Consider the following 15519-nt stretch of genomic DNA (forward strand, 5'->3'; position numbering starts at 1 on the left):
GTCACGAAAAACATCACTTCCCGTCGGAAACACGCCCCTTTTATGACGTTGAAGTCGGATAAGATTTTGTTGCCCGAGTTGCCCTTGTGACGTAATTTCAACATGGCGACTTGGTTTGTTTGTAGTTTATTTACTGTTCGAAAAAAGAATATCGCTATGAATGTACTAAAATATTTTATAAAGCTTTTAATGTGGTTTGACTAGTTCGTGTTTCTTGTTTGTCTCTCGGAAAAATCTAAATTTCTCCATTTTCTTCATTTGGAAAACTCCAAATCTGCTAAAATATAAAGCAACAACACACAGCAACGTGTTCATGGAGGCAGCCATGTTTGTTCCGAGATGTGGGTAGCTCGAACGGGAGATTGTCGGACGTGATGTCACTCAACTCGGAATTTCCGAGTTCCGAGAGAAAAACGAACGCACCAATATGCACAGAGCGGTGTGACGTAGTTCCGGTAAAAGTTCAGCCAGCTAAGTAATTTCCGGTAGCCTTTCGTTTGCTGCGTTTAGCTCGTGTTTTCGGCGTTACCACCCAGTCTCTGAAGAAAACGTTTACATTTCAGCCGACCGATAGCACAACATCTGAACACTGTTGTGCGCCTTTGTTGTGTGACTTTATTTAATGTGCGGTTAGGCACTTTGTTAAAGAAAATTAAGTTATCTGTGACAAAGCACTCCAGTGAGTGTCATGCCTCGATCGTCTGCTCTTTCCGTGTGCCACGCCCCCTTGTTAACCCTGTGTAGATTCCCCATGTTTACCAGCTGTTCCTGACTGTTGTCAAATTTGTCATTACTCCATTGTATTTAGTCCGCGTTTCCGTTTCTTTGTCCAGTCCGGTCATTATATTGTAATTCTGCTTTACTGCTCGTCTGTGTTCCTTTTGCTCATTAAACCCCGCATTCCCCCGATCCTAGGTCTCCTCGCCTCTGCTTCCCCGGTCAGCGTTGTAACAGTGAGCCTGCTTCCATGCTGCAATGTGAACATTTGCCATGTTCCTAAAAATTCTGTTTATTGCACAGTGTCTGACCACACAGACCTACAGGCTATTGCCAGATGATCATACTAGACATATCAACTGGACATATTTTGCACTATTACAGATTGATGTCTTGTACATACACAGAAACTGATTTTATCGATTACTCAAGAACATTCAATATAATTAATACCAATTTTTTTTCACGTATTTTTTTCAATATATATATATATAACGAACCGAATCAGGCTTAATCAAGATAGGTGATCTATCATTTTAACGATCCCCAATTAAATTAACCCCGTGGACTGGACAAATACAAAACGAATGATTAAACATTATATGCGTCTCTTTTTGTATGTTTTCTAAATAAGACTGCGTTCCCATACCCAACTGTAATAGCGATTAAAGCAATTGTTTGTTTCATCTATTTTATCATATTGTTTGTTTTGTTTATTTTGTTTTATCTATTTTGTTTCTTTTAATTATTTGTTATTCTATTGTTTTATCTTTTGATCTCTATGTTTTTATCTTGTAAGGTGACCTTGAGAGTTTTGAAAGGCGCTCACAAATAAAATGTATTATTACTTTTATAGCCATCTTTTTTTTTTGCCAAAACCACCTTGAATATTTCTTGGCAAAAAGTTCCATTTTCATCAGACCATAGAATTTAGTTCCAGTTAAAGTTGTAGTAGCACTTCACAAACTCCAGGCGCTTATATTTGTGGTTAACTGACACAAAAGGCTTTTTTCTGGAATGCCTTCCAAATAATCTGTTAGCATGAAGGTGGTATCAGATGGTGGTTTTGGAGACGTGGTAATGCCAAGATTTTACTTTGTCTTGTAATTCACCAATAGTAATCCTTGGGGATTTTTTTGCCTCTCTTGTGATCCTCCTCACTGTGCATGGGGGCAAAATAAACTTGGATCCCCTTCCAGGCAGGTTTGTAACAGTTCCAGTTGATGTCCACTTCCTTATGTCCAGGTTCTTTTGCCATAAGAGTAGAAAAAGGCATTTTCAGGCGAGTATTTTTTTTTATACCCATTCCCTGACTTATGAAGGTCAACACACTTCTCCCTCATTTGGTTTGTGTGTTCTCTTATCATTCCCATGTTGATGGATGACTAAGGTAATTTAGACTCTGTTATCTCAGATTTGTACTCCAGTTAATAAGGAAGTCATGGATTACAGCTTGAAGGTTCCTACACACTCCAATCAACTCAAAGATGTGCAATTTACATGGGGGAACATGCTTCAGTTACAATGTGTTCACTATAATTTTGTGTGGTGCCAATAATTGTTGCACGTTTTAAAAATAATTATTTCTTGATGAAAGTTTTGTTTTTCTTCTAATACATTTATTTCAATGAAAGGTTGGATTTTTCTCATTCTTCAGTGTGAGATGTAGGTACTTCACCAAAAGGTGGATTTTTTCTAACCCGTTTTACAAATCTTTACAAGGGGGGGGGGGCAATAATAAGTTTTAAATGATCTATTAGTTGCAACTGATACTGATGCCATAAGCCTCCGTCTTTTGCTCAATTTAAGTGCAGCCTTTGATACAGTCTCACATGCCATTCTTATCCAGAGACTCCAAAATCTAGGAGTTTGTGGGGCAGCGCTTAACTGGTTTATTTCCTATCTCACCAACAGAAAACATTTTATTAGCCTATCCGGTCAGACATCAGACATATCAGCTGTCACGCGTGGTGTTCCCCAGAGCTCTGTCCTGGGGCCACTGCTCTTCATCATTTACATTCACCCTCTAGGTCAGATCATTTGCCGCTTTAATCTAAATTTGCATCTTTACGCCGACGACACCCAGATTTATGTTAGCTCCAGCTCCATACATACCCTCCCACTTGCACATATAGAAACCTGCCTCTCTGAAATCAAAGTATGGATGAGCCATAATTTTTAAAAACTTAATAGTGATAAGACTGAACTAATTGTCTTTGGGACAAAATCCACACTTAGCAAAATTAGCCCGATAACCCTCAAATTGGACCATACTACCATTTTCCATCTACTCTGGTCCGAAATCTTGGTATCATCTTGGTATCATCTTGGTATCAACCCGGTCATTTGATGCACACCTTCGTGCCATAGTAAAAACAGCTTACTTTCACCTCCGTAATATCGCCCATATTAGGCTATACCTTTCAAATTCTGCTGCCGAATCCCTCATTCATGCCTTTATCTCTAGACGTCTTGACTACTACAATTCACTACTCGCTGGTATCTCTGCTAAATCTCTCCATAAACTTCAGATAGTTCAGAATTCTGCTGCCTGCCTCCTTACTCACACCTGTTCTGCAGAGCCTGCACTGGCTCCCTATAAAAGATCACATTCATTTCAAAATGCTGCTTCTGACATTTAAAGCTTTAATAATGAATGTCGAAAGGAATATCGCATTGGAGGCTAAGGATGACGTTAAAAGTTTCTTCCAGTATTTTAACTCTAAAAGAGCTCTAAAAGCTGAAATTACTAATCTGCAGGCTAGTAAGGGTCTTATAATTGAAAACGACATTGATATAGTAAATGAGTTCAATGGTAGTTTTGCACGGGTATTCACTGTTGAGGACACTAGTAACTTATCAGTTCTTATTACTAATCCAGCATCCTCTATAACTAATATACTGTATATATAACTGAAGTTGATGTTTTGCAAAGCCTAGCTAAGCTCAAAATAAATAAATCTCAGGGCCCTGATGGCATCTTACCTATAGTGTTAAAAGAGATGAGGGATATTATTTGCCGACCCTTAACTTTACTGTTTCAAAAATCCTTATCTGAAGGTGTGGTACCTTCTGATTGGAAGCATGCCAACATAACGCCTATTTTCAAAAAAGGGGATAGAAGTAATTTGTCAAACTATAGGCCAATCAGTCTAACTTGTATAACTGGTAAAGTTATGGAGGTTATAATCAAAGAGAAAATGGTAGATTACCTGGACTCAAATAACATTTTCAGGGATAGCCAGCATGGATTTAGGAGACGTAGATCCTGTTTAACAAATCTGTTGGAGTTTTTTGAGGAAGCTACTCAGGAAGTTGATGATAAGGCAGCCTATGATGTCATCTACTTAGATTTCCAAAAGGCTTTTGATGTTGTCCCCCACAAGAGGCTCTTACTTAAACTCAAAGCGACAGGTATTTTAGGAACTGTAGCAACCTGGATTGATAACTGGTTAACAGATAGGAAGCAGCGAGTAGTTATAAGAGGCACAATGTCACAGTGGGCCTGCGTTCATAGTGGGGTACCGCAGGGTTCAATTTTAGGACCACTATTGTTCCTAATTTACATAAATGATATAGACACCAATATATACAGTAAACTGGTGAAATTTGCAGATGACACCAAGGTGTGTATGTTGATGCTTCCATGTCTCATTCTGGCCAGTGCGGAGAAAAAAAAGGCCAATAGGATGTTGTGGTATATCTCCAGGTGTGTGGAGTTTAAGGGAGGTAATGCTAAGATTATACAATTCCTTGGTGAGACCTCACCTAGAATATTGTGCGCAGGTTTGGTCACCATATCTTAAAAAGGACATTGCGGCCTTAGAAAAGGTGCAGCGTAGGGCCACAAGAATGATTTCTGGTCTTAGAGGAATGTCATACGAGGAAAGGTTAGTTGAGCTAAATCTGTTCAGCCTCAAGCAAAGGAGACTGAGGGGGGACATGATCCAGGTCTATAAGATTATAACAGGTTTGGATGCTGTTCAACCGAATAGTTACTTCAGCATTAGTTCAAATACAAGAACTCATAGCCATAGGTGGAAATTGGCGGGAGAACATTTCAAACTGGATTTAAGGAAGCACTTCTTTACACAGCGTGTAGTCAGAGTATGGAATAGTCTTCCTGATAACGTAGTGCAAGCTGAATCCTTGGGTTCCTTTAAATCAGAGCTAGATAAGATTTTAACAACTCTGAGCTATTAGTTAAGTTCTCCCCAAGCGAGCTTGATGGGCCGAATGGCCTCCTCTCGTTTGTATAGTTCTTATGTTCTTAAGAATGATAATGATGACCAAAGTACATCAAATGATCTGAAATTTGAATCTAACCTTTCAGCATTTCAAAAACAATCTGCTTTGGCAAAAAAAATCAGCAGTCCTTTCCTGAGAGTGAGTGGATGTATGCTGGCTCTAAGGCTTGCTCCACTGTGCACAATCTGGACACAAAGAGTGTACATTGATTCCAGGTCAACAGAAAGAAAGTATCAGTGAAGGATACCATGGTAACAGTAATTTAGCCCTAATGCCACTGCTACACTTGTGATGCATACTCTGTAAATTACTGGTGATATCTTTAAGCTCCTCAGCAAAAAACTTTCAAAGTGTTAAGTGGTTGTGGGTTACATTACCTTAATGGCACAGGTCAACCATGCCAGGGTGATGCCAACACTGGTCAGCTGCCATTACAAGCTGGCTAATGTGCAGTGAGAGAATTGCCATCCAAAGGCCTATTACTGTGAGAGGAATGGAGGACAAGGAACTAATGCCTTGGTATTGCATTCCATTCTCCTTTTTATGCACGGAGAACAGTTTTTCCCTGAAATAATACCTTCTGACTGGTAAAATGCCATTCTTGTCTTAGTAGCCTGGTGGAAAAACTGTGGGATGCATTTTCCATCACAAATTTCTACTTGGCCAAGGTGAATAAAACATATTAATAAATAACTTCACAGCTTGCACCTTTTATTACTTCAATTTGCATAAAGCTAGGCAACCAATGAAATTTAGAGATAAAAGAAAAACCCACTCTTTTTAATGCAAATCCTGGCTATTTGGGGAACACTTTAAGAATGTCTTTTTTTAATTAAGAGATCATTTTCTCCTATACATTTAGGGGTGAATTATTTTCCTAAATTTAAAAAAAATTGTAACAGCAATTTTTAAAACATGCTCATTGTAATACTAATGTATGAAAAAAATGCAATGATTCCTCAAAATGTTTGTCGAGAAAGTTTATATCAATTCATCTACTTTCCTCACACCTCTGAAAATCGCTCCAAACCATGAATAATCATTTGCATGGCAACTGGTTACCAGCCCATTGCAATAAGGCAATATCCTTAATAAAACTGATAAAACTGGCAGATGAGTTATTAAGTGCTGCTTCATGCTCTAACACTACCACTAAGGTTTGTTTGCAGGATTAAATGGGATACTGCACTTCACTGAGAAAAGGAATTCCATGATGCAGTTCCATCAGGCTGAAAAACTGAAAAAGTGTGTTAGCAATGCATGTGTAATAATATAAGCAAAAATATATATGCAATTTGTGCATGTGTGGCACCTTTCCACATCAATGTTGGGGGCCATTTCAATGTAATTTAATTTAACATGAACTGGTCTAATAACTATCGGTTGCTCGTACATACTGATGTCATACATATCCATCCATCCATTATCTATACCGCTTTACCCATCTGGGTCGTGGGGAAGCTGGAGCCAATCCCAGCATCATCGGGCGAGAGGCAGGGTACACCCTGGGCAGGCCGCCAGTCCACCACAGGGCCGATGTCATACATATTTCCTTTGTATTCATATTCTGTCAGAATTAAGAGGGGTGGCACAGTGGTTAGCACTGTTGCTTTATTCCTCTAGGACCAGGGTTTGAGTCTCTGCTATGGCGCCATGTGTGTGGAGTTTGCATGTTCTCCCCATGTCATCATGGGGTTTCCTCCGGGTACTCAGGTTTCCCCCCCACAGTCCAAAAACATGCTGAGGTTGATTAGGGTATGCATGTGAATGAATGGTGTGTGAGTGTGCCCTGCGATTGGCTGATACCCTATCTGGGGTTGATTCCTGCCCTGCACCCATAGCCTCAGAGATAGGCTCCAGGCTCCAGACCCCCCTCCCCCGGCAAGCAAAATGGATCAATGGATGAGAATTAGCATCGTTCAAGCATTTGATACCAACTGTGAGGAAAACAACGCTGCAGGCCCATTAGTGAACAAACCTCAGGGCTGTCAGGGGACGACAAAACCACGGGCTGGCCCAGGTCAGACATCTTCATAATGTTGATGTGGAGGGGGATGTCCCCTGCAAGGGAGAGGAATACATGGCAGTGGTGGTCATGATATGCTCATATTTTAAATGTTTTAACATTTAGCAAACTTGACATTTAAACTATTTAATCTGTTTTACAGTAACCATTTAAACTACTCTTCCAAAAGTTATTTATATTACTGTCATTTATACCCTACAAAGCAACTTACTGTAATTAATTATTTGTTTCATTTCAAAATGTCTGTGATAAGGCTGCATAGTATGTTAAAGATTGGCATTATAGGTACTGGTGAGTGATATGAGGATAAGTTATCGTGACACTTTACAATTATATCCATGGTAAGGGTTTCAGAGATATCACAAGAATCACGATACAGCAATACATTTATATTTACTCTTATTTGGCAGATTCTTTTGTCCAAAGCAATGGACAAGTGAGGCAAATAGCCCATTACAACCATATGTGCTGTCAAGGAGGCGACTAGGCATAAATGCAGCTAGGCTGAGCTTCCAGTATGTGGCCAGTAGACATGCACTACTTAACATTTTTACTGTAATGAACATCATTATAATAACAACAAATCAAGCACCTATCTCAACCCCGCCCCCAATAAAATGCTTATTACTCTTGAACTACATTCATGAACATGGTTTGAATCATTACAGTCATAAAATGTTAAGAGAATACAAAATGATTGCTAAAAGTGTTAGTTACACAAATAAGTACTTGGGAAAGCATTGGGGGTCATTAGATTGCTGAAAAGGGGTGTGGCACTCCTGATATCTTTGTAAGAGGACGAAAGTCTTCAGAGTTCTTGTGCTCCCTGTCTTGCTGCATGGCTGCAAGACATGGATGCTACACAGTGACCTGAGATGAAGACTGGAGTCCTTTGGTACTGTCTCTCTTTGGATGATCCTTGGGTATTGCTGGTTTGACTTTGTGTCAAATGAGTGGTTGGTCTGGGAGTCCCAAATGAGGCACATTACCTTCATTGTAAGGGAGCATCAGTTACAGCACTTTGGCCATATAGAGCGATTCCCTGAGGGTGGTCCAGCTCACAGGGTCCTCGATGCTGAGCACCCGAGGGGTTGGGCCATCCCAAGTGGATGCCACGTCCACTGACTAAAGTGCTTTTAAATACATTTTTCACTACCCGGTATGGGGGGTTGTATTAAGTCATGCCAAAGACAATACTGCTGTGTTTAGAAAGCAGAACAAATGTAACAAAATGAGAATCATATTGAAATAATTGTTACCATCTAAAATGCATGAGAATAATTCATATATTACATAATAATTATATAACCCAATAGAATACTGAAATATATTACAAATATATTACCATTAGGCTAGATTCAAATGACATCTGCCTTATCAACAAGCCTAGTAGACAAATCAATTAGGTTAAGGGACCTGTGGATTAAAAAATATTTGTTTCAATTAAAACAATTTTACAACCCTGTTTCCAAAAGAGTTGGGATGCTGTGTAAAATGTAAACAACAGCAGAATGCAATAATTTTAATTATAAACACATATTTACTTGACAATAGAACAAAGACAACATATTAAATGTTGAATCTAAAAAAGTGTTATTGTTTTATGTTCAATTTGAATTTACTCAATTTGAATTTCATGCCAGCAACGCAAGTTGGAAGAGGGGCATATTGACCACTGTGTTGCATCACTACTTCTTCTAACACTACTCTGTAAACATTTGGGAACTGAGAAGACCAGTTGCTAGAGTTTTGAAAGTGAAATGTTGTCCCATTCTTGCCTGATATAGGATTTCAGCTGCTCAACAGTTCGAGGTCTTCTTTGTCATATTTTTCATTTCCTGATGCACCAAATGTTTCCAATGGGTGACAGGTCTGGACTGCAGGCAGGCCAGTCTAGCACCTGGACTCTTCTACTAAAGAGCCATGCTGTTGTAATACGCGTATAATGCGGTTTGGCATTCTCTTGCTGAAATATACAAGGTCTCTAAAAAGATGTCTGGATAGCAGTATATGGTGCTCCAAAATCTATATACAGTCGAACTTCGTTACAACGTACCTCGAGGGAATTAAGAATTTGTACGTTATAACCATAGTACGTTGTAACCAAGTCCCTCAAAATGAATGATAGAACACAAAATGTATATAAAAAAAACTTTTAGAAAACACCCCTCAAGTAGACACTATGACATACAGCTTGTGTAGTTTGAAGAATATAATAGGAACTATATTCTTCAAACTAGGTTAATATCAGTTACTCATAGACAGCCGACATAATGCAAAATCCACTGCCGGCTTATCGTTCAAATCGCCTTACTGTAACCTAATGTCAAACCGAAATTATGCACCTGTATATGATTCAATTGGCTGAAATAAATTTCGATACATGTGTTAGACATCTGTCTTTTGTTAATTTCTTTCACTATATGTCACACAATTACCCCAATAACCACACAGTTTCAGAACTTAGTTCGCGTCGGCAGTATAAGGCTGCCATGTATAATTCTGAATTATTTCCACCTTGTCGGTCAGCGAAATCCGTTTCCTTTTAGCAGGCATCTTGCTTGATATGCGGCAGCATGACACCATGCAAAACCATGAAAAAACGGGGGCTGCATGCAAGGAGTCCGGCCGGCATGGAATGCTTCGTGAGGATAGGTTCATACAGTTAGGCGTTGCTAAGCGATGTAGATGGCCGGCAACAGCCGATTCTGAATTGTGCGCGCGCTCGGAAGATGAGGCTGTACGTTGTAACGAAGGTCAATTTGCCTATTTTCCTCTGAAAATCATACGTTATATCGAAGTTTACGCTGTAAAGGTGTACGTTCTAAGCGATACTGGCAAATGGAATAATGCATTACGCGAATTCGGGACATCGAAATTTGAACGTTGTATTGGTGTAAACGTTATAAACGGGGTACGTTGTAACGAGGTTCGACTGTATAATGCCGAAGATTACGGTTATCCAATGCTGGTTTTTGGCCCTGTCCCTTGTGTACAGAGATTTCTCCAGATTCTCTGAATCTTTATTTTTTTTTCTTTCTACTTTTATTTTTATTAAACACAAAACAAGTAGTCATGTGCATTACAAAGTCAAAACAATACAATTTTCATACATTCTTTAGGGTACAGTATAACACCCAACCTCAATGGTTTGTGTACGTAATCCACTTATCCCAATACTTGAAATATTTATCCAAAAGAAGACTAATTGTAAATGTAAGTCTCTCCATACAATAGATTTCATTTACAATTCCCAACCACTGGTCTCTTGTTGGAGGGTCAGCCTGACACCATTTGCGTGTTATGGCTTTTCGGCTGCTTGCCAGAAGTATTTTTAATAAATACTTATCCCTGCCTAGAATTGTTTTAGGGATTTTTCCTAGGTACAATGAAATAAATGAAAAATCCAGCTGTTCCCCTAATATTTTCCCAATTTCAGCTGCCACTTCATGCCAATAAGTTTGTATCTTTGGACATGCCCAAAAAATATGGAAATGATTAGCCATTGGGGTTCCGCATTGCCTCCAACAAAGGCCCAGACTCTGATCACCTGTGCGTATTGCTGTTAATTTAGGAGTTATAAAGAATCGTATTAAATTCTTCCAACCAAACTCCCTCCAGGATCTCGAGTTTGTTGTATCTGCCTGTGTAACACATATATCTGTCCAGTCTTCCTCTGTTATTTGAGAGTCTGATTCTTTCTCCCATTTGTTTTACATAGTATGACGTATGTTTTTTTACTGGTTTGTATACTGTATATCCATACAGTTTTGATACTAGTCTCTTACTATCTTCCTTTAAGTATGCATTTATTATGTTGTGATCAAATTTTCATCACTTGTTACTAGGGGTGGCACGGTTCACAAAACCCACGGTTCGGTTTGTATCACGGTTTTAGGGTCACGGTTTTCGGTTCTGTACGGTTCTTGTTATTTTTTCTTTTAATCTTTAACACTCCAGAAATGTACTTCAGCATATGATATATAGCTTAATTATCCACAATTTAGGATACAGTATTAAAAAAGTTATATCATGTAGGCTAATCATGCATAAACTGAATTTGACTTGACTTAAAGCACATTATTAAAATTATTAAACATTATTAATCCCAGAACAGTAATAAAATAAAAGTCTTGCCTTAACATAAATGCTAAAAGAATAGATCGCTGTAATCGCTATTACAGTTGGGTATGGGCACGCGGTCTTATTTAGAAAACATACAAAAAGAGACGCATATAATGTTTAATCATTCGTTTTGTATTTGTCCGGTCCACAGGGTTTAATTTAATTGGGGATAGTTAAAATGATAGATCACCTATCTTGATTAAGCCTGATTCTGTTCGTTTTATATATATATATAAAACGTGAAAAAAATTGGTATTAATTATATTGAATGTTCTTGAGTAATCGATAAAATCAATTTCTGTGTATGTACAAGACATCAATCTGTAATAGTGCAAAATATGTCCAGTTGATATGTCTAGTATGATCATCTGGCAATAGCCTGTAGGTCTGTGTGGTCAGACACTGTGCAATAAACAGAATTTTTAGGAACATGGCAAATGTTCACATTGCAGCATGGAAGCAGGCTCACTGTTACAACGCTGACCGGGGAAGCAGAGGCGAGGAGACCTAGGATCGGGGGAATGCGGGGTTTAATGAGCAAAAGGAACACAGACGAGCGGTAAAGCAGAATTACAATATAATGACCGGACTGAAGAAAGAAACGGAAACGCGGACTAAATACAATGGAGTAATGACAAATTTGACAACAATAAGGAACAGCTGGTAAACACGGGGAATCCACACAGGGTTGACGAGGGGGCGTGGCACACGGAAAGAACGGACGATCGAGGCATGACACTCACTGGAGTGCTTTGTCACAGATAACTTAATTTTCTTTAACAAAGTGCCTAACCGCACATTAAATAAAGTCACACAACAAAGACGCACAACAGTTTTTAGATGTTGTGCTATCGGTTGGCTGAAATTTAAACGTTTTCTTCAGAGACAGGGTGGTAACGCCGAAAACGCCGAAAAGCTAAACGCAGCAAACGAAAGGCTACCGGAAATTACTTAGCTGGCTGAACTTTTACCGGAACTACGTCACACCGCTCTGTGCATATAGCCTATTCTTCGCGCGAAAGGGAAACACACTGACGTCACATACGGGGCACGAGGCTACATTGCGCATGTCATGAACCGTCGAACCGTGCGACGCATGCATGCTCCGAACCGAGACAAGCGAACCGAACGGTTCGGTTTTTTTTCATGAACCGTGCCATCCGTACTTGTTACTATACCTTTTATTTTTTTATTAAAGTAATCTCTGACTTGTAAGTATCTATAAAAATCCTGCTTTTCTAATCCAAATGTTTCAGACATGGCCTGGAAGCTCGATAAATTCCCATTAGAGATGAGTAAGCAATAAGATGTAATACCTCTCCAGGCCCACTGTTTAAATCTCTCATCCAACTTGGCAGGTTCAAAGTCTGGATCATACGCTATCCAGTTTAGTATTCTAGCCTGTTTTTCTAAATGTAGTTTCTTCAAAATTCTAAACCATGACTTTATTGAAAATACAGTCCAGTTATTTAATTCCTTGTAATTTCTTTCAGCTAGATTTTTATTCCCAAGTAATGATTGTAAAGGTGTATCTATCTGTGAAATTTCCAGAGTTTTCCATCTAGACTCGTAGCTCGGTATACACCAACATATTAAAGACTTCAATTGTGCAGCATAAAAATAATCCTGAAAACAAGGTAGGGCCCTCCCACCCTTGTCTTTTGCCAACTGCAATGTCTTAAATCTTATCCTAGGTATTCCACCATTCCAAACAAATCTCGAAATCACCCCATCCCATTCATTAAACTGGTTTTGTGATATGTCCAGAGGCAATGATTGGAAAAGGTAAAGCAACCTTGGTAGCACATTCATTTTAATAATTTCAATTCAATTCAATTTCAAGAGTATACAGTATGGCAGGCTGAGTAAAAAGTAAATTGCTTTTCCAATGGATGAAACTCTCTCCATGTATCTATCATACCCAATTCCTTAAGTAACCTTTGAACCATCTCAGCATTTCGATTCCGTGTTTTAAATGGGCTAGTTGTATCAAGCCTGGGTTGGAGTTGAACATTTAAGTCCCCACCGCATATGAGAATTCCATGTGATTCTGTAGCTATTAAATTAAATATTGTTTTGAAAAATGTTTTAGCACTTCCTGGCGGAGCATATACATTGAACAACGTTACTTCTTTATCATCTATTTTGCCCCTCACCAAAATATACCTACCCTCTTTATCTTTGATTTCGGATACAAGTTCAAAATTAACTGCATTGGGAATCAAAATAGCTACTCCTCTCCTGTGTCCAGATTTATGGGACGAGTAATAAGTATGTTGGAAACCTAGTTTCTTCAGTTTCTCATGCTCCAATGCAGGTAGGTGAGTCTCCTGCCAATAAATTACCTGTATTCTCTCTCATTTGATTTTGTCAATAATTTTGCTCCTCTTAATCGGATTATGTAGCCCATTGACATTAAGCGTAATTACTTTATACTCCTGACTATGCATTTGTGTGTTTCAAACCACATAGCTTTTTGCACCTTTTTCCATGACAACCCACTAAACATCCTAAACCATATGTGAACATTCTTAAAACAAGAAAAATACATAACAAAAGATAACAGACTTCCAAGTCCAAGGTTTAACATAAAACCTTCAATTTGAGAGGAAATCCTCATGTTCGTTAAGGGCCTCTCACCAGTGCAAAAAAAAAAACACACAAGTGTCAATGCACTAGTCTAACCATTTCTGAACTATTCCCATTCAATCGGTTTCAAGTCTCAACTTTAACAGGCTCGTAATTAGTCTAGTATATCCTTTACATAAATTACTATGACAACTACTACATTCCCTCATCACATTTATGCTGATGAGAGATGAGAGGGGGGTGCTTCATTTATCTTAATGAGTATTCGGATTGTCCATTTTGTCCTCAAACTTCAAATCCATGTAAGATTAAGACCGCCGTCACTCACCCCATGTAATTCTAGGAGCAGATGCGGTTCAGTTTTACTTATCACAACCCGAAGATTCCCTTGTGACATGTTGAAAACTCCGTAACTTCTCCCGAATCCGGTCTTGATCCACTGATGCGCGGCGTCGATCTGTTCCTGCCCTCTTCCACGATGCTGTGTTCTGCTGTTTCCAGTATGAGTCCCGTTCTTTGACATTTTCCACCGAAAATCCTCTTTTCTTCAAGTCTTTAGCTGCATCAGCCGCACTCTCGTAGATTTGGATGCCGTTTACAAAAAACACTTTTAACTTGGCTGGGTGTGGGGTTTGGAACCGAATCCCCTTGGTCTTGAGCTCCTTCAGTATCCCCGCGTATGCCTTTCTTCTCATCAAAATCTCAGAGGGATAGTCGTGGTCAAAATAGATCCGCTTTCCTTCGAGTCTTACCTCCTTCTTTCTCCATGCCGTATACAGCACCTGCTCTTTCATTCTGTGCTCTAAAAAACAGAGCACCAATGACCTGGGTGGTGCATCGCGGGGAGGCTTTGGAGCGAGCGCTCTATGACAGCGCTGGATACCCAGCCCTGTGTCCGTTAGTGGCAGTCCCAACTCCCATTTTATTAAATTTGTCACAAACTCCTGTAGGTTACTTCCCTCAGATCCCTCCGGGATTCCGTATATGCGGAGGTTGTTCCGTCTCGAGCGGGCTTCCAGGTCAGTTAACTTTTCTTGCATCTCCCTTTGTTTCTCCAGAACGTCAAGCAGTGCATCACTCGCCGCTCCGTTCCATTCCTCGATATCGGCTGTGCGTTGTTCTACTTCAGACACTCTAACTGTGGTAGCTTGTAGGTCACTTGTAAGGTCTTTGAATTTCTGGTTAATTTCTTCTCTGAACTCGTTCAACTCTTTCCGCATGTCTTCCCGAAGAGCGAGGCGAAATTCGTCCATATCATTTTTAAAATCCACTCTGAACGCCCTAACCTCGTCTCTGAAGGCCCGTATGCCAGAGTTAGCTACTTCACCGCTTGCCTTTCCCTGCTCGCCATCTTTTTCGCAGCCCTCTTCGCCCCCGTGTTCACTCTCTGCAAATATCAATTTTCTGTATGTAATTTCTAGGGGAGATTAAATCCACTGATCACGAGAGGTACTATCAAGCAGCCATCTGCTTTGACGTCACACCGGAAGTCATTCTCTGAATCTTTTAATGATTTTATGTATTGTAGATGATAAAATTCTCAAATTCTTTAGAATATTATATTGAGGAACATTATTCTTAAGTTACAATAAACACACAAACAATCCTGATCTATATCACGGATTGTGACTAACCAAAAATATTGTGACACGACATTCTGGCCAGATCGCCCATCCTTAGTTATAGGTCTCACCGAGAACCTCCACGCCAAGAGTGGAAGCCAACTCTTTCACTCCATCTTCTCCAAAAATGTGGGTTTGGTGAAGGCATTTTGGGCACTGGAACACACTCATGTTCTGAACCAGGCCCAAGAC

At 39.5% G+C, this 15519-nt stretch overlaps 1 protein-coding gene across 9 annotated transcripts in view; it reads right to left on the reverse strand.

Annotated features, from left to right (window-relative positions):
* Nucleotides 1-15519, reverse strand: part of nubpl (nucleotide binding protein-like) — a 46127-nt gene that overhangs the window by 13470 nt on the left and 17138 nt on the right. For 5 of the 9 annotated variants that reach the window (XM_023790946.2, XM_023790945.2, XM_072698884.1 and 2 more), the window contains 2 exons: nt 15399-15519; nt 12913-15092 (listed from right to left, as the gene is read on the reverse strand). In XM_023790946.2, coding sequence (XP_023646714.1) covers nt 14068-15092; nt 15399-15519 — 1146 coding nt within the window. In that variant the 3' untranslated portion in view covers nt 12913-14067. Of the gene's footprint in view, nt 1-6943; nt 7027-12912; nt 15093-15339 lie in introns of those variants that run through there. The other 4 variants (XR_002835658.2, XM_023790953.2, XM_072698886.1 and 1 more) reach the window with 3 other exon arrangements.

The sequence above is a fragment of the Paramormyrops kingsleyae genome, chromosome 14 (genome assembly GCF_048594095.1).
Source record: "Paramormyrops kingsleyae isolate MSU_618 chromosome 14, PKINGS_0.4, whole genome shotgun sequence".
NCBI classification, from domain to species: domain Eukaryota; kingdom Metazoa; phylum Chordata; class Actinopteri; order Osteoglossiformes; family Mormyridae; genus Paramormyrops; species Paramormyrops kingsleyae.